The sequence below is a fragment of the Nematolebias whitei genome, chromosome 8, assembly GCF_014905685.2.
Source record: "Nematolebias whitei isolate Nwh7 chromosome 8, NemWhi1, whole genome shotgun sequence".
NCBI lineage: Eukaryota > Metazoa > Chordata > Actinopteri > Cyprinodontiformes > Rivulidae > Nematolebias > Nematolebias whitei.
In genome coordinates this window covers 25,906,232-25,925,547 of record NC_056505.1, presented here as the reverse complement: position 1 = coordinate 25,925,547, position 19,316 = coordinate 25,906,232, and the positions used below count along the sequence as shown (strand labels likewise).

General features: G+C 39.7%; 1 protein-coding gene across 1 annotated transcript in view; it reads left to right on the top strand.

The window, feature by feature from the left end:
• Positions 1–2,878: 2,878 nt before the first annotated feature.
• abhd17b (abhydrolase domain containing 17B, depalmitoylase) overlaps positions 2,879–19,316 on the top strand; it is a 23,947-nt gene continuing 7,509 nt past the window's right edge. Inside the window, exons 1-2 of the mRNA XM_037680506.1 lie at positions 2,879–2,905; positions 5,736–6,212. Coding sequence (XP_037536434.1) covers positions 5,746–6,212 — 467 coding nt within the window. The 5' untranslated portion in view covers positions 2,879–2,905; positions 5,736–5,745. The remainder of the gene's footprint in view (positions 2,906–5,735; positions 6,213–19,316) is intronic.

The following is a 19,316-nucleotide window of genomic DNA, read 5'->3' as shown; positions in this document are numbered from 1 at the left end:
ATATATATATATATATATATATATAGATATAGATATAGATAGATAGATAATTATTGTGAAAAATACTATTTTGGTATTTTCTTCTGAAAATTTAAATCCCCATTTATATGACCACTTTCTAACATCCGTAATGTTTTTCTGTACTTTTTAATAATAAACTTTAAACTTTTCCCTCTTATCATAAAGCCCCATCATCAGCAAATAATGATCGTTCCATCCCGCTTTCTATATCATTAAACAAATCGTTGATCATTCTTCTTCTTCTTTCAGCTTTTCCCTCTTCAGGGGTCGCCACAGCGAGTCATCCATCTCACTCTGTCCTCTGCATCCTATGTCCTCACTCCAACTACCTCCATGTCCTCTCTAACTGCCTCCATATATCTCCTCTTTGTCTTTTTCCTGGAAGCTGCATTTCTAACATCCTTCTACCAATATACCCACTGTCCCTCCTCTTGACATGTCCAAACCATCTCAGTCTGGCCTCTCTAACTTTATCTCCCAGTTGTTCAACCTGGGCTGTACTTCTGATGATATCATTCCTAATCTTATCCAGCCTTGTCACTCCTAAGAAGAACCTCAACATCTTCATTTCCACCACTTCCAGTTCTTTCTCCTGTCTTTTTGTCAATGCCACTGTCTCCAGGCCATACAACATAGCTGGTCTCACCACTGTCTTGTAAACTTTTCTTTTGACATTTGCTGACCCCCTTTTGTCCCAAATCACTCCTGAAACTTTTCTCCATCCATTCCATCCTGCCTGGACTCTTTTTTTTTTTTTTACCTCTTTACCACATTCCCCATGGACAGTGGACCACAAGTACTTGAAGTCCTGCACCTTTGACCTCTGCTCCTTGTAGCCTCATTGTTTCAGCTGTCCCCCTCTCAGTTACACACATGTACTCTGTCTTACGACTTATTCATTCCTCTTCTTTCAAGTGCATACCTCCACCTCTTCAAGTTCTCTTCCACCTGTTCCCTGTTCTCACCACTAGATCACAATGTCATCTGCAAATAGGGGGATTCCTGCCTGACCTCATCTGTTAGTCGGTCCATCATCAGAGCAAACAAGAAGGGGCTCAGAGCCAAACCTTGATGTAATCCCATCTCCACCTTGAAGTTATCTGTCACTACACAGAACACCTCACCACTTTCCTGCTGTCCTCATACATGTCCTGTACCAGTCTAACACACTTCTCTGCCACTCCAGATTTCCTCATGCAATACCACGTCTCCTCTCTCGGCACCCTGTTATATGCTTTTTCTAGATCCACAAAAACACAAAGGAGTTCTTTCTGAACCTCTTTGTACTTCTCCATTAGCATCCTCAAAACAAAGATGGCATCTGTGGTGCTTTCTCTTGGCATGAAACCATGCTGCTGCTCACAAATAGTCACCTCTCGTTTAAGTCTATAGTTTCCACAACACTCTCCCAGATCTTCATTGTGTGACTCATCAACTCAATTCCCCTGTAGTTGCTACAACTCTGTACATCACCATTGTCTTTAAAAATGGGCACCAGCACACTTCTTCTCCATTTCTTTGGTATTTTTTCACCCTCAAATATGCCATTGAATATTTGAGTCAAAAACCTCACTGCCATCTCTCCGAAACATTTCCATACATCCACTGGTCATCAGGTCCTACTGCCTTCCCCTTCCTCATTTTTTTGTGAGCTTTCTGGACTTTACCCTCACTAATCTTTCCCACTTACTGGTCCACAGTTTTTATGACCACTACTTTTCTTTCTCTTTCATTCTCTTCATTCAATAGCTCCTCAAAGTACTCCTTCCATCTTCCTGTCACACTCTTCTCACTTGTTAAAACATTACAATTCCTGTCTTTAACAAGCCTAACCTGCTGCACATCCTTTCCAGCCTGATCCTACTGTCTCACCAATCAGTACAAGTCCTTGTAGCCCTCTTTAGTGTCCAGCCTCCCATTTAACTCATCATACGCCGCTTGGCCTTACTACCTATATCGTTGATCATTACAGAAAAATAACTCAGTATGCTTCCTTGTGGTGTCCCGTTTTCTATGTAATATTTACATGAATAGTTTTTATTCTGTTCTCATCTGCATTTGTCTTTTGGACAGAAACTCTTTTATCTATTTAAATATTCTACCTGTGGTGCCCTTTTTCCCTTCTGTTTAATAAGTGAAGCTTCTCTCCACATCATACACTTTTTTATGATGGCATTCTCTCTTCCTATTTTTCCTTCTTCATTATTATTATTATTATTATTTGAACTATGAATTTTAATAAAAGCTTTAGCCATAATTTGTACTTACTTCCATAGATAACTGGATATGACGTCACTCACTAAGAGAAACGCCTTCTGACAGCGCTGATTGGGCCGGTTGATCAGTAGTACTTCCTGATTGGCTGAAGCGTACGTCAATAAAAACATCAGGCGTCAACTCTGCGGCGTTCGATGAAGAACCACCCCGACGTTCTCCAAACAATCCACAATTGGTTCATAAAGCTGGCAGCCGACGCCTCTTCCTCCTCGGTAAAATATCCATAACGAAAGCGTCCTGTGTTCAGCGGAAAAAAGAAGACTTCTTGGAGGGGACATTATTACTCATGTCGCCGATGAGCTGTACAGACCGGAACCGTGTGATGAAATCGCTCCTGTTATCATTCTGGTCCATATGCTGAGAAGTCCGCGGGGAAGAAAGGAGGAAACGACTGAAGAGCTTGTTGTTGTGTTCGGACGGAGGTATAACCAACAGGACACAGAACCGAGGAGAAAATCTGCCGCCGAGGATAGTCCCGACAATTTCTTGGCGTCGAACAGAAAATAAATTAGTTGAGTTGGTGCGAAAAGAACTCCAGACTGCGACATTGTCACCTTTTTTTTTTTTAAAACGAGGAAAAGGGGAAAACCAGCCAGCCGCGGTACAGGTAACACCGGCTTTATTTCTGTCTAGTTTTGAGCAGCTTATCCAGAAAACGAACCGCCTAAAATCATTGTAATCTCACTGAACCCGTAGACATTCCGCTGATTTATTTTATTTCGTGGACTGTGGGAAACATCAGCTTCAAGTGTTGCTGCGACAGACTCCTTCAGGATGCTGCTTCAGCAAGACGCTGAAATAGCATCATACATCCTGTGAGAGGACACTTCTAATCTCGAGTAGCTTGAAACAGTCCTAATCATCACTGTCACAGCCAGGTGTTCATGTCGACCTGCTTCATCAAGCAATTAAGCAGAGGCGAAAGCACGTGCGTCCAATTAAGAGCCCAACAGGAAGCAGTGATCAATTATTTGAAGGTTGTTTTTAGGATTAAATTATTTCAATAATGTCTCCTTTTTTATAGGATTGTTGAAAATTATATATGTTCAGATGAAGACAGTATATTTGTGCCCTTACATTAAAGAAAGGAGGGAAAATCCAGTGGTCACTGAAACAACCAAACACTGGCTAAACTAATAAAAAATACTGGAAATAAACTGACAGTCGGTCATTGCTTTTAAATTTTGGTTCAACAAATTTGTTAAAACAAAAAAACCAGCAATGAAACAAGAAAAATGATACCCTGAACGTATTTGTCAGAGGTGATCGAGTGATTTCTGTAGCTTGGACACTTTGGCACCTCTCCACAAGTATTTTGGCCCACTTCTCATGAGAAACATGATCTAGCCATCTTAAGGGTTTCTTGTCTTCCACAGCTGTTCAACAGGATTTACATCAGGGCTCAGAAGGCCGCTTCATAATACTCCAGTGTTTTGTTGAGTCATTTGTGTTTTGGATCATTCGCCTGTTGGAGAACCCTGACCTGTGACCGAGACCAACTTTCTGACCCTTGGCAGCACAGTTCACTACAGAATGCCTCCATAGTCTTCTCGCACACATTACACCTTGTTAGCCCCACAACATAAGTAGGCCTCCTCAATGTTTCTCTTCTTTTATTTACTAGTTTCATTTTTGTGTCAGTCTGGAGCTGATGGGACTTGTCGAAGTTCCAGTTCTGTCTCATCTGTCCAAAGGACATAATCCCATAAGCTTTGAGGCTTGTTCATAGTCAGAGATTCTTTATTGTCATTCATGTGGTACATGTGGTGGAGCGAAATTATGTACACAGGGTCCCAGTTACATCCAACAATAAAATGTATAAGAAAAACAGTAATAACATCTAAGATATGAACCAAGAAAAACATCAACTAAATATGTTAATATGCATTTTGGTGAATTTAATTCTGTTTTGTTTCTAATTTGCTTTCAATTTCAACATGGCGTTAGTATTTTCCATTAGGCATCAAACAGATTGTGCAATCTGAGACAGATGTTGACCTTGGAGTTCACCTCTGATTTATTTGGAACTTGTTCTGAGCTCTTTGGTTGCCATTTATATTTTCAGTCTCCTTAATTTATCATGGATTTTCCTCTTGTGGCCACGTCCAGGGAGGTTGGCTAGAGTCCCATAGACTTTTGAATAATGGTGATGGGTCTAAATTACTTAGAGCTGCTGCTGCTTCATTAATAACTCAATGGAGTCAAAATAGTCGGCCCCTTCTGGACTTGAGCTGGTTCCCAGGAATAAAATGTTCCAAGTCCTGTCACTTTTGAATATTATTTGCAGCTGTAGTCAAAGGGACATCAAGCTGCTTGTCTTTCTAAGCTTGTGTTCTTTGCTTCCAGTGACCCATGTTCAGTGTGGCGCACACACCATGATACCAAACAGCACTGTGACTACATTTCATCCTTTTAAATAGGCAGACTGTCTGATTACAAGATTGATGAGACACCTTTAGTTTAACATGTCCCGATGGTCAAAGTATTTTTAATCTTTTCTAGGTGTACCATACTTTTTGTCGAGTTTTGGTTTTAGTCTGTTGAACCATAAGTCAAAAACAATGTCTGATTTTCATTAGTGTTTCGGTGTTTTTTTATTATCGGTTGTGAAAATTTTAGGTTATTTCCATGACCATGTTTTCTTTTTCTTTTCTGAAAGGGTGCAAGCACATTTATCTACATCTGTTAGTTTCCAGGATAAAAAAGGACACATGAACATAAAATAATAAAACAACCAAACTACGGCAAAAAGGGTTTTAAAAGTGTATTATCTGAGAGGTCTGCAGCAGATTTGAAGCTTTTCTGTTTTCTTTAATGGTGTAGCTCTATGGTGACAGGCCTGCAGGCATTTCTAAGGTGCATCATTACAGGAGTAAGACATGCTTTCCAACAAGATCAGTCGGCAGAACTCGTCACATGTTTTTCTGCTGGACTGGCAAAACTTGTAGAGGCAACAATGAAATGAACATCTGGGCATCACTCCAGAGCTTTCCAGCTTAAAAGAACGAGAGATGACATGGCAAAAGATTTGGTTTCGTTTCGGATGAGAGATTGGTTTCCAGTTTTTTTTTTAACTAATCGTAATGCCAAGTTGCACAAGTCTTAGCAGCGAAGGAATTTTGGGTCTCTAGAATTAGTTTTTCCAGAACTTTGAACCAGATGTTTCAATAAATCTGGACTTGGCTTGAATGTTATCACAAAAAAAATTAAATTAATGATGCAGTTGAAATGTACGATTGTAAGAGATACTCAGCGGTTTTATTCAATGGCTTTACTGTTGTGGTGGTTTTGGTCATAGGGAATAAAGAAATGTTCCAGTCTGAGAAAACTGCTGGTTGTGACCACACCAGTTTTCTCTCTTGGTTCAGTTCAAATGCAACCTTTAATTTTCAACCTGTTCTTGTACGTATTACTCACTGTCCCTCTCCCTGTTACAGTGTCTTAAGGATGAACCACTTATCCTTCAGTGAGCTATGTTGCCTGTTCTGCTGTCCACCGTGCCCCAGCAAGATTGCCTCCAAGCTGGCCTTCCTGCCCCCAGAACCCACCTACAGCCTCATGTGTGACGACAGTGGCAGCAGATGGACTCTGCACCTCTCTGAGCGAGCCGACTGGCAGTATTCTGCACGTGAAAAGGACGCCGTCGAGTGTTTCATGACACGCACCTCTAGAGGAAACCGAATTGCCTGCATGTTTGTCCGCTGTTCACCTAATGCTCGTTACACTCTTTTATTCTCTCACGGGAACGCAGTGGACTTGGGCCAGATGAGCAGCTTCTACATTGGCCTAGGCTCACGGATCAACTGCAATGTCTTTTCCTACGACTACTCTGGTTACGGGGCCAGTTCTGGGAAACCCTCGGAGAAGAACCTGTACGCAGATGTAGATGCTGCCTGGCATGCACTCCGGTCACGGTAAGGAGAGGGGGAAATGAGGAGGATAAGAAAATGGAAGGCACAGAATCTATAATGGGTTTTAATTCTTTGAACCATGAGCCTCACAGAAATTTTCCACTCGCAGGATGTTATTTAGAGACCTCATCTACACTGGCATTGAAGGAAACCTTAACTTCAACTCTTAAACCTCATGAGCATTTTGGAGTTAATCATATCTCTTGAATAGATGAACACATGAAATTACCTTTTGTCTTTTTATTGCATCAAAAAAAAAAAAACCTTAATACTGAGTGAAAAGGTAGTCATGTAGTTGAGATGTATATTAAAAAAACTATAAAGTACATGCATCTTTGCATGTCTGTAGCAGTTGTAATGATTCCTCAGCCTGCTGTAACAAATTAATCTACCAGTATATTAATCGTTAGGGAATAAGGCTTATTAATAGCAGCTCCCTGTTCTTGTTTTGGCTCACGGCTTTGCATTCCAAGTGATAAATAATATTATGAATGACAACAGTGTTGACCTTGTTGTGTTTTGCTCTGAACATCAAGTGCAAATATGTGGAGATTTGCAATGTTGTTAAAAAGGCATCACAGCCCAAATGACAGATTCAGAAGAAAAGACATTGGCGATGTGAGGGGATAATAAAAATGAGAGTAAGAGGATAATGAGTAGTGCAGGAGCTGGGTGGAGGGATTATTTCCGAGGGGACGCTGACAGAATTATTTCAGGATGAGGAAGGGATGGCAAGATGTTCTTCTAGGTGATTAATAAGAAGCGTGGTTTCTGTGATATTGCACTGGCCCACTGTGTATGTAGGTGTAAGTGGGTGTTTGTTGAACATTTTTGGTTTATGGGCCTTTCGTAGACACTTCACTGGCTTTTTATCCTCGGCTGATTTGAAATAAATACTTATTCTTTTTTTTTATTTATAACTTTATCATAGACCTTTTAATGTTTGTGTGGGTTTAATGTAATCTACTGAACCAGGATTCCAACCTGCCTTGTATATTTATATTTTTTTGGGGAAAACTGGGAATTTATATATGTTTAATGAGTAAATCTTATTAAATTTATTGTTTTTTTTTTATTGTTACTCATTTTAAAAGTCTTGATAGTTTTTCTAAAAAAAATCCAGTTGACTTTAGACCCAACTTTTGTTGGCATCTGTGCAGTTTGAAATGTTTATAGCAGAAGCTGGCCTGTAATGTCTCATAATGTCTGAAGTGGTGTCATCATGTACAGTCGGTTTGAATACTTTACTCAGCATCACTCCATTACCTCCGATAAGACACGTAAGCTGTATTAATCAGTATGTTTAACCTCATGTTGCTCATTTCCTTCCATCCACGCTGAAGGATGTCTGCTTTTTGTCTCTAGCCCTCGTCATCTCCTCCTTTTGTTTTGTGATCCTTGTAGTGGTTCATGTCTTTGGGAATGGTTTATGAGGGGAGTCCCGCAAATATTCTATACATCAGGCTAACACCCAACAAGTTGGTGGACTATCTTTCAGATGACAGATAATGGTTTATTGACATTAAGTATATTTGTTGAATAATTGGGCTCGTTTTTCAGTCCTGATTTTAAACTTATGTTTTGCTGACTATTATGAGTTTTGGTAAATCTAGAAAACTGACAGTTAAGTTAATGTTTTTCATTGTTACTGACAGCAGAGGACTGATGAAATTTGAAAAGTCTGTAGTTTTGTTTTATAAAGGGGAAGTAAAAGAGCAGCAGTTTTTTCTTAGAAACTGTAAGACAAACATCCACACACCTGACAGAACAGGATGTAAAGGAGGAGTCTACAATGTGCCTGTCACTGTCATCTTGTAAAACTTCTTCTGGTTTATTAAACACTGACTTTGTCTGGCCCTGTTGTCCCTTGGTGGACTAAAACTTGATCCAGAGAGTTGGTCAGATTTGAGGTGTAAAAGGTTAGGTTAAAGGGTCAAATACAGAGTTTGTGTTGGGCTGTAAAAAATAAAACATGTCCTAAAATAGCATAGGTGTGCAGGTGTGTGTCTGAGTGAAAATACTGTTTATGAAAATGAGAAAATTGATCTAGTAGATCATCTTGTATTTCTGTACCAACTGGTGTGAGACCAAAGTCAGAAAGACTGGATGATGATACAGGTGTATGTTTTGTCTGGATTAAATGGGTGTTGGCATCTCAAAGATTTGAACAAGCTAAAAAAACAACAGGATGAGGCACTGATGACACAAACTGTTTATTTATTAGTTACAGACTTTGTAAGTTTCGTTCTGATTCGTTCATTTTCCAGAATGAAAAGACTTTACTTCAGTTAATAGAGCGCGTTTCTTAATAAAGCTGACAAGTTACACAGGAAAAGTCATTAAAAGCCGACTGCTGGTGTGAAGAAAAACCTGCTTTTCTGGTCGTCACACTCCGTGTTCACATTCTTAGTTTGGCGTCGACACCCTTCATTTGTTTTATTTAATAAAGCTTTAGTGTCATGGATGCTGCTACTTGAAGAAGAAATGAATGGGGAACTAATTTAAAATATTAAAAAAATGTTGCTACATCTGGGAATCTCCCCACACAGACAATCGGTTGTCACAATTTGGACGCGAGTCTTGTTAGAAATAGTTCCCACACGTCTCAACTGGTGTGCAACACCACTTTTCTGCCATTGTAATAGGTAAGCAGCACTAGACAACGACGATCACAATGGCTTTCAGACAAACCAAATCAATAGAATTATATTGATACTCTTGACCAATGAGCAAAAGAAAGATGCGTCCCAAAAATGAGTGCTGTCGCAGGATTAACTCGTATGAGGTAGAAAAAGAACATGTCAGACAACACAGACAAGTTGCCTCCTATCTCTTATGACATGGTTAATGATTTCATGAACGAGAGAAGTGTACACAATGGAGGAGCTTCAGGCCTGAAATCCATGGACATACAATCAGTATTTTACTGGCTTTGTGAAATACATCCAAACTGAGAGCTACCAGGTTAAATAAAGATTTAATTGAATAAATAAAAATATTAACATGCAACTTCCTCACAGATTAACCCCAGGCTCAAGTCGGGGCCAGAACCCACGACGTTCTTGCTGTGAGGTGACTGTGCTAACCACTAATCCATCATGATGCCAATAACACAACATTGATGACTAGGATAATTTTATGAAATTTTGAGGCGTGCCGATGCAACTAATGCGCAACATTACAACATAGATGTCTGAGGCAGAGCGAGTGTTTACAGCGTGAAGGTTTAGCACATAGCATACCTGAGCTAGCTACATTAGAGATGTTCTAACTCGTGAGCAGAGCAGTTCCAGCACAGTTATACTGACGTGTGTAGTTTAACAAAATGATTTATATAAAACATTTTGTTTACCAGAGTAAAAGTGATTGGAGCAGATTCTAGATGTTTTTTGAAAGCTGATCCTTGTGGTTGATGTTTCCAAGCCAGGCGTGCCGGCGTACTGCACCCAACTCTTCCAATTCAGGTCCTTCGCATTTCTGGATTTTTGGGATGAAGTGAAAACTGCGCTTTGCTGAACAATCTGCCTCGTTGGAAAAACCTTTAACCAAACATGAAAAAAGAACCATTTAAATGTACGTAAAACATACTTTTTGATGGGCAAGCCTGCTCAGCCGCGACTGGAGCTATTGGGTGCCTACTAAAATGGTGGTTAGTGACAAAGTGCCCGGATGTGTTGCGTCTCATGGAAAATGATGTACTGAATTTAATCAGAGCCAAACAATGATCCAGTGCCACACAAAATACCAAAAGTAAAAGCAATGTGATAAAGCATCTGTGTTTAAGGACGATTAAAACATGCAGACTGTTACTGCTCTTTGCTTTGATGTAAACGAGTTGAACTAAAAAAGCATCATGCAGAGCATTTTCACTGCAAAGCCTGGGTTTTGTCTTTCGTTTTTGGGAGATGCACATTACTGTAATTAATCCATCAGCCTCTATAGCCACGACCAGTCGTCTTTGCTCTAGTGAAGCTGTTTGAGTGGGCTGGTTTGTGCCAGAACAGTAGTAACAGATTCAGTTGATTTTATAAGTAAGCTGAATAATCCTCTCTAAAGGGATACAAAATATACCTGCTCCACATCATTTTTCTCAGGCCTCCTAAACAAAAAAAGTAAAATATTTGCCTGTTCCTTTGTTGAACTTAACATTTTAATCTGCTGTCTATGAAACAGAAACTCCTGGGCCTGCCGCCTTGCACACTTAACTGTTGAATATTCCAAGAAAATTTATCTTTAGGATTAGAGGAGATTTTTAAACATGCAAAACTGAAATGATCAAAATGCCAAAACTTGTGTGCACCTGACATGCTTTTCTAGTCTCATGATTACCGTAGTATTTACAGTAGACTAAGAAGTAGGAGTGCACCGATTGCAGTTTTCTGGCCGATCACCGATCTTCTAAAAAGTCTGATCTGCCGATTCTGATTTTGGTCGATACCAATTTTGTTTTATAAGCGACACTGTCAGGTGTTTATAAGGTCACAATGCACCTTCAATGTTCTAATCTTATTTTATTGAAAAACATACCCTTGAACAATATTGTATAACAATACAAACTTGTTTTAACTGGCCACGAGGTAGTGCTCTGAAATATAAATTAAGTTCAGACAATTGTTGTTAAAACAAAAAAAAAATCTGTAAAATTGGTTTCTCATGCAAGTATCGGCCGATTTCCGATTTCCCAAAATTAAGAAAATCGGGGCCAATAAATTGGCCAGCCGATTTATCGGTGCACCCCTACTAAGAAGGCATGCACATCTTTAATTTACATCAAAGTTGATGCAACTTAAATGTGGGTTTGAATATTTTGAAGCATGTAAGGTTTGTGTTTTCTGTTATCGCATTTGTGATTGTTGTTACAAGAGCTGCACCGATCTGATACCCATATCGGTATTGGTCCCAATATCGAAAAAACTTCTGGATCGGGTATCGGTGACAATGTGACCGATCCATGACTGGGCAGATCTATTCACTCTAATTCTATGCTTTGTGCTCTGAGTGACGTCACGCGCTACCGAACTCACCGCACAGATTGTTTTCAAAATGGAGCGAGCGAAAGCATCTGGAACTATTTCACACTACCTCGGCCAACACATTCGACAGCTACATGCAATACGTGCACAACGACGGTTCCAGGAGGTGTCACTAAAACTTCCAGTTATAACATTATTATTATTTAATTTCCCTCTGGGATTAATAAAGTATTTTTGAATTGAATTGAATTACCAACTTAATCAAGCATCTCCAGAGATTTCACCCTAAAGAGCACGCTGAGTTTGTTGAACAGAATTCAGCACTGTTTTTCTGTATCAGATCGGTATCTAACGATACCAAACCTCAGGTATCGGAAGTGGAAAAAGTGGATCGGTGCATCCCTAGTTGTTACGCAACAGACTGCATTAACGCTTTTGCTCAGAAGGTGATCACGTCATGCCCAACATTATGAAAATGACCGTTCACATGAGCGTTGTGCACACACTTAAATTTTTTTTTTTGCCATATCTTATCCACATTTAGCCTTTAAGAAATAATAAAAATACTAACGGTACATGGCAGAAAGGATTTGAGACTTCAAAATAAGTACACATAATAGGGTAAATAAATGAGATGGTGAATATTTTTCTTTTTTTTAATGCACTGTTTTTATGCGTGTGACTGACTCAGTATTCATGACCATAGAGCCAGCAATAAAGCATATCTGTTTGGTGTTTAAGTAAAATTTGTGGCTGGGATATCTTCGTCACTGACAGCTTTCCGTTTTGACTGTAGTGCCAAGCCTGTATTATCCCCTCTGTCCACAATGTGTGCATGTGCATATGTGTTAGCTGTAGTAGCCAGAGTTTAGTCCGCTCCTGGATACATGAAATTATGTTGACGTACTTTCGCTTAGCAAACATGCACCGCCATATGCCGCCGTATGGCAAAACAATTTACCGGCAACAGTACACTATTAGATGGAGTAGCAATTAAATTGTATACAACAACAAAATACCTCCAGTTGTTGTGCGCTTAATTGTGCAAACAGGAAAACCCCTTGGAATGAATTGAAGTTCTACAGGATTCCAGCTCATGACCACAAATGATGTGATGCTTGGATCAGAAATATCCAGAGGATCTTGATGACCCATGTAGGCCATGGGAACCGACAGAGTATGCACAGATTTTTAGTGCACACTTTCTCAGGTATGATTAATTATTTATAAATTAACTTTGTGATTGTTTTTGTTTTTTTTCTTAGGTTGTTTTCACACCTGATAGTCCGGCAGACTCTGTTCGGTTGGGGACCAATATTCATGACATTTTGCTTACATTTGAGCTGTTGCGTTTGCATTCACACTGCACTGTGCAGTCGAGCCAACGTGTTCAAACCAGCCTGTTCCCACACTCACCTGTGGTGGCGCTGCACCAAGAACTACTGAAAGAAACGACACAAAAACCTCTGAAGACACGTCTTCTTCTTCTGGAAATAAAAACAAAAACGGAGTGGCGTCAAGTTTTATTGGTTTTAGGAGTTTTGTTTTGTCATTTTTCAACCATGGACTCTTCATGAGTGGAAGATGAGGCAGAAGACCATGGAGAATATTGTTTTTCACACAAGGCAGCTGACGGCTCCATATGAGGTAAGAGAAATGTGTGTTTGTTTGCCCTGCGTTGTATCCTCTTCCTGCTTGCGGAACAGTGCCCATTCTGCTTACATTCACACTGTACTCGAACCGCGCTCGAGTTTTCTTCTACCGGACCGAGACCTAGGTTTTAGCCCGGGCCAGAGTTTGCCTTTTTTGTTCCGTGACAGAGTTCGATGGCGCGTTCACACCTCCCCAAATGAACCGGACTTCCTAGGCAAACGGGCTAGAGTTCGGGACAACAGGGCTGGTGTGAATGCACCCTTAAAAGTTCTAGACCTTAGTTTATGATGTTTCTGGGTTTCTCTAAGACTACGATAAAACAGCATTTACCTAATACTGTTTTTATTTTGACCTCACTATCTAGTTAAAATATGTTGTATTTTTTGCAGAGAAGTAAGCTTGTTTCCCGGTGGGTACAATGAATGATGTAATAACAAAACCAAGCCTAGATGATTATTTATCTTGTATGTTTGTTTTTAAATACAGACCATACCACCATATTGGCCTCAGCCCAACACAGTGAATATCTGTGTTTGTCTAGCTTAATAGATTGGGCTTCAGGCTTGTCCTTAATTGCTTTAGATTGTTCAGTTTTATTTATTAAAGTGGCACACTTGGTAGAGATTAAATATCACTTGTATCAGCTTTATCACACCGGCATGCCTAAAAAGACAGTAGCCCGATGATTGAAAGTACTAGACTCAGTGAGTTCTGCTGTGTTGCTATTATCTGCTGCCAAACTGATGCATATCTATAATAAAATTTTAGCCCAACTATCTGCCCTGTTATCCTTCAAACTCACCTGCCCTCAGTGAGAAATATGCAAAGCAGGGAGTTTAAAAAAAATAATTTTTTACCTGTTCAGCGTTGACATTTGACCAACATCCATAATCTATGATATGCTAATCTTGTTTTTTTATTTCCTTACATACTACACAGGTTCAAAATCAGATGATCCTGACTACGTGCCCACCATCTTTGACGGTACACTCCAACAGTAGACTGTTCAGTTGAATAAACAAAGATTTATACGGATGACCGAAAGAAGAAAACTCTTGGATGACTTGAAAACGAGAAACGGCACAGACACTGCTCCAGAAACTGCTGTGGTTGAGGAATCTGTGAATAGATGCACACGGTGTGAAGCAAAAGATGAAGAAATTTGAAATCTGAAAAAGTAAGAAAAATTAATGTTAAGGGTGCAGAAATTACATCACTGTTGAACCAAAATTCTGCATTAAACATGGAAGTGGGAGTTTCTTTGCCAGGAAAAGACCAGCCTCTAAAGTCAGCTGGAAAGTGTTACACTTAATGTGAACACTTTGACTGAGTGTAAAGTTCTACACTGGATTACCTAATTTAATTGTGTTTACATTTATACTCACCGTTACTTCAGCATTTCTGAGTACTTTCCCCTCCATTGGCAAACACAATCAGATTCTTAAGCTAGAACTAGAACTACAAAATGCCGACCTGTCCCTCCAATTCAGTATTTCTCCTGCTATTGTTTCTAAGGCTATCATCCAGTGTATACCCTTGTTGGCAGCTAGGCTAAGCTTTCTGATACACTAGCATAGCAAAGACGAGTTGGCTTGAAACTTACCAAAGGTATTTCGTAAATGTTTTTCTAAATGCAGAGTGATCATCAACTGCAGTGAGTGGGTTTTATATGAGGGTCCCGACAATTTTGCTGCCAGAGCTAAACAGTGGTCCAAGTTCCTCATTGGTAAAACTCCATTGGTAGTGTCTTTTATTTTCATCTGTTGGGGAGGTTGAATATCTAATAAGGATATTGCTGCCCGCAGTGGTTTCTATGACAATTTAAAACGCAACAACCATTTCCAAGTAGTGTTGTGCAGAATACCCGCACCATCTCATCCATGTGCATACACATTGAGTGAGGCATTGAAAGAATAAAGAACTTGCAGATGAAATGGGTTCTACTGATAACATTAATGCTCCGTGCTTCCAATGTAGTTTTAATATTTGCGACATTGACGAACCTCATGCCAAAACTTGTGATAATTGTGGTAATGCATGCTAACTGATGAAATAAACTGATTCTGTATACACAATTATTTTGTTTTTATTTTCAAACTGCGTTATGTGAAGTCATTTTTGGCAGTATATAATTTTGTGATTTCAGTTCAGATGTACACAACACAAATTACTTTGCAAAGTAATTCTTTTTTTTTTTGTTCTCAATGATTCTTATTTTTCCTACCACTGTCTTAGTTACACAGTTTAAATGTCAGTGCTTTTTGAAATGAAATGAAACCATTCAAAAGCATCCTTTTATTTTTCTGTGAAATGAATCTTCAACATACAAACCCAATAGCAACAAACTTACAAATATAAAACAGGCATGTGCACTTAGTAATAAAATGAGAACACCTAAAATACCCATAGAACATAGATACATGTACTTGAAAAGATGAACAGTATTGCAGATATATTAAGTTTATTAGCAAATTGAATTGAATGTGCTCAAGGCAACACTTGCAATACTGTTCTTAATTCATTCAACCTTTATTTATACAGGTTAATTCCATTGAGCCCAACATACCAATACACATACGCAATATTTGTAAAAGAATATATTCAGTCACAGATGTTAATTGTTTTACATTTGCTTTGCATTTTGTGCAAAATCACTTACCTTTATTATCAAGGTTCATGCTCGATAATCCAGGTACCTTTTTTAGGTTTTCTGGAAATGCTTACACAACAGTAATGGAACCACTTGCAAAGGTAGATTTCACCCTCGCATATTAACATTTTGCCAAACTTTAGTCTTTGACATGAGCACCACAGTTTGTTCCAGTAAAATTGTCTCCAGCTGAATCGGTCCATACAATTCTAAGCTATGGTCATTAGTTCATTGAGCAGATGCTACTTAACAAATGATCTTTGAGGGCAATCATCGGTTGGGGACTCCACAGTTTTTGTAGGGGCATTTAATTTCTTATACTCCCCAATCATAACATTTATAGAACACAAAGTCATCAGGCAATGTTTGATTATTGCATTTGTGCTGTGCAGTATGTCTCCAACAGAAAATCTTCACACAGATGCCATGGCTTCTTTGTGGCTATAAGCTTTTTTTTCCCATTGCCCTAGTTAATGGTAGGCTGATGACTGAGGTCTTGTTGTACTGCATGACAAGACGCAGGGCGACGCCTTCGTTACTGGTATGCACCACATGGTGCATGATACTGAAGAAGTGGAAGTGATCCACCCATCATGCCATAAAGGAGACTTGGCCTGATCAGAAGTACCTCTAGCCAAGTTGTACACCTGTTGAGAGGTTGGCTGCAGGTATACCTGACAGAGGTGTTCATGAACAATTGACATTTGTTGAAAAGGAACGTCATCCTTAAATCTGAAGCATAATAGCGGGTACAGATCAGTCCTCGTCCTCGTCCTCGGAGGCTGTATCCGTATCTGTGTCAGATTTTGTAATGCAGCCAGCAGAAGGGCATAAGCAAATTAGCTCTTCCCATGCAACGCTTGCTTTGACAGTGGTGAGTGTTGGCACATTACTGGCTCGTCAGGGCTGTGCTTGATTGTTGTGGCCATAAGAAGGGTGGGTGAAGTCCATGTCTTCGACTGTGGGTTCAACACTTTTTCCTGTAGTGTGTGTGTTCCACACATTTTTCTGACTAGCACAGGCCCTATCATAATCACCGAATGTAGCCTCAACATTTACTACCAAAAGCACTACGGCAATGTGACTGCATGCCTCCGAGCCTGAAACTGAGAGACGCAATAAAATTTTACTCCATACTCCATTTGAACCCTAACCCTAAATTTGAACAAGACACTTTATTTGGACTATATTTCATTATCAAATTAGACAAAATATGATTAATATCTTACTTACCCTGCCATGCATGTTCAGTGTTGAACACACCAGGCTACTGGGGCTCGCATCATGGTATAATAACTCTTTCATTTTTTTTTTTTTTTTTTTCATTTAGCCTTTATTTATCCAGGTTAGTCTCATTGAGCCACGAGAACTCATTTGCAAGAGAGACCTGTTTTAGGGAGCACATGGTGGGGTTAAGGGCCTTGCTCATGGGCCCAGAGTGGGGCGAATGAGGGTGGGGGCAAGTGTGGGTGTTTCACCTACCCCACCCACAATTTTGATGTTGTCGGGGCCGGGGCGTGAACCGGCGATCTTCGGATCACAAGCCCACCTCTCTAACCTCTGCGCCACCACTCCCCCTTTCACATGTTAGACAAAATAATTGAATGCGTCTTAACAACTTGTAGGCTTGTAGTAACTCTGTCGAAACCAGGTGTTTTAATCAGATAATATATGATGCACACCATATTTGTAGCTGGCCATTTGGTCTGCTTGTCTGTCCAGCCAGTCTTTACAAAATATGAATCCAGCAAATCTTCGGGTTGAAGCACTTACACATAAGGAGAATACACACTCGTGTCAAAATAAACAAGTACTATTTAACAGTGGAATGAACGGGTTCAGGTAATCAAACTTGCATAGAGAAAACACAGACAGTGTTTTAGCCATAAATCCAGAGCACATGTGCACATGGCCAACGTAAACCATAACAATGAACTCACAAATTGGAGAAGCAGATATCATTTTTGGTGGCAAAGCTAACACCTACTCTGGACAAGAACACCTGAAGAGCAACTTTTGTGATCTAATACAACCTGAACATTTTTATAGCCTTTCTCTTGATTTAATTTTATTTTACACAATCTCACACTATTTTGTCAGTGATTTTACTTGTTTCTGCATTTTATGAACTGGAGACAGGATCATTATGTATTGATGCAAACCAAAAGTCTCTAACTTGTAATTGCATGAGTAAGCTAGGTCGGTTATTTACTAGAAAAAAAAAAAATATCTGCATAAGTGAACACATTGGGTATTGTGTGCTTCTGTAAATACATTATGATTCGGTGTACAATCTTCAGAGTTTCATGTAAATAACCCTTCTTCATAATGTCAGTTGTCTTTTTGACTCAGCTGTTTGTACCTCATTTGAGGGTTGTTCCAGGATTATAATTGACCATCTGCTGGATGGAAAGAGGGTACAACCCAGCCTTTTGACCCCACTGAACACGAATTACCTGGATCATGTTTGACATCAAAGCTCTCTCTGCATGGCCTCACATTAGTCATCTGCGTCTATCTCGTGTTGGATCAGAAGCTCCTGACTCAGAGTAGCTCTCGTCTCCGTCTTCTCTCTATTTGTTCAATTTGTTTAGGTAATGTGCATGAACTTCGGCTTTTTGTTTTCTTTTCAGTCATGTGATCCTTTTCATTGAATCAATTTCATTGGTTCTAGAATTGCGCCGCTCAAGGTGGCTGCATGTTGGAGCAGCTTTGTTACTTTCATTCTGGGATTTTGCTTTTGGAAACTTTTTAATTCCTGTTTTTCTATATGCAAGTCACATTTTTTGGATGATTCTTTCCTCTGGTATCGGATGCTGTGCAGCTGGAAGGATTTTTACTGGAACTTTTTTAGTTTTGGACTTTTGTTATGATGCATAACCATGGCAACAAGGCAGTTTTCTACAACCAACAGCAGCTGATTAACATCTCAAAAGCTCAAATAATATCTCAACTACAGCCCCAAATTTCAAATGAGTTGAAAGGATGTTCTGTGGATACATTCTCATCTACCTGCCAGCTGTACTCGAGTGCCTGACCACTGAGATCCTGGAACTAGCAGGAAACACGGCTTATGACAGCAGAAAGACGGGATCGTTCCTCGGCACCTACAGTTGGCTGTCCGCTGTGACGAGAAGCTCGGCAGACTGCTGGGAGGAGTGGTCATCGCTCTGGGAGGAGTTCTGCCCAGCATTCGGACGGTCCTACAGCCCAGGGTAACCGAGAGTTCAGTCGAGTCTGGGTGGACGGCATCTGCAGCTAGTGTCATAGGATCCATTGTGGGATGGACCTTTACAAGAGATCCTTCCTGTCTACAGCAATCAGCATCTATAACATCTCTTAATGAAATGAGGATAACGAGTTACAACAACAAATATGTTCCCTTTGGGATTAATAAAGTATTTTTGAATTGAATTGTGCAAGTATTGACACACTTGTGCAGACTTATTTCAATTTGTTCAGCAGTCATGTGACAGAAACAACCTCCTGTCACTGTACTGGACATTTAAATCATCACTGCAAAGCTGTGAACAACCACACACCCTTCCTGTCTGTAGTTCATCAACAGTAGATTGAACACTCCCTTCACCTGAGCGGGGAGTGTGTCTGACACGCATTGTGTGAGTCAGCAGGTTTCCACACTTGCAGGGCCTCCTTTATCACACAAAGGATGACACCTGATAAACTAATGTGCTCAGTATGGACTTTGTTGTAATGCTCGACCAGATTAAAAAAAAAAAAATCTATTTAAAAAAAATGCTTATTGTTGTCATTAGGATATATATAATATATATATATATATATATATATATATATATATATATATATATA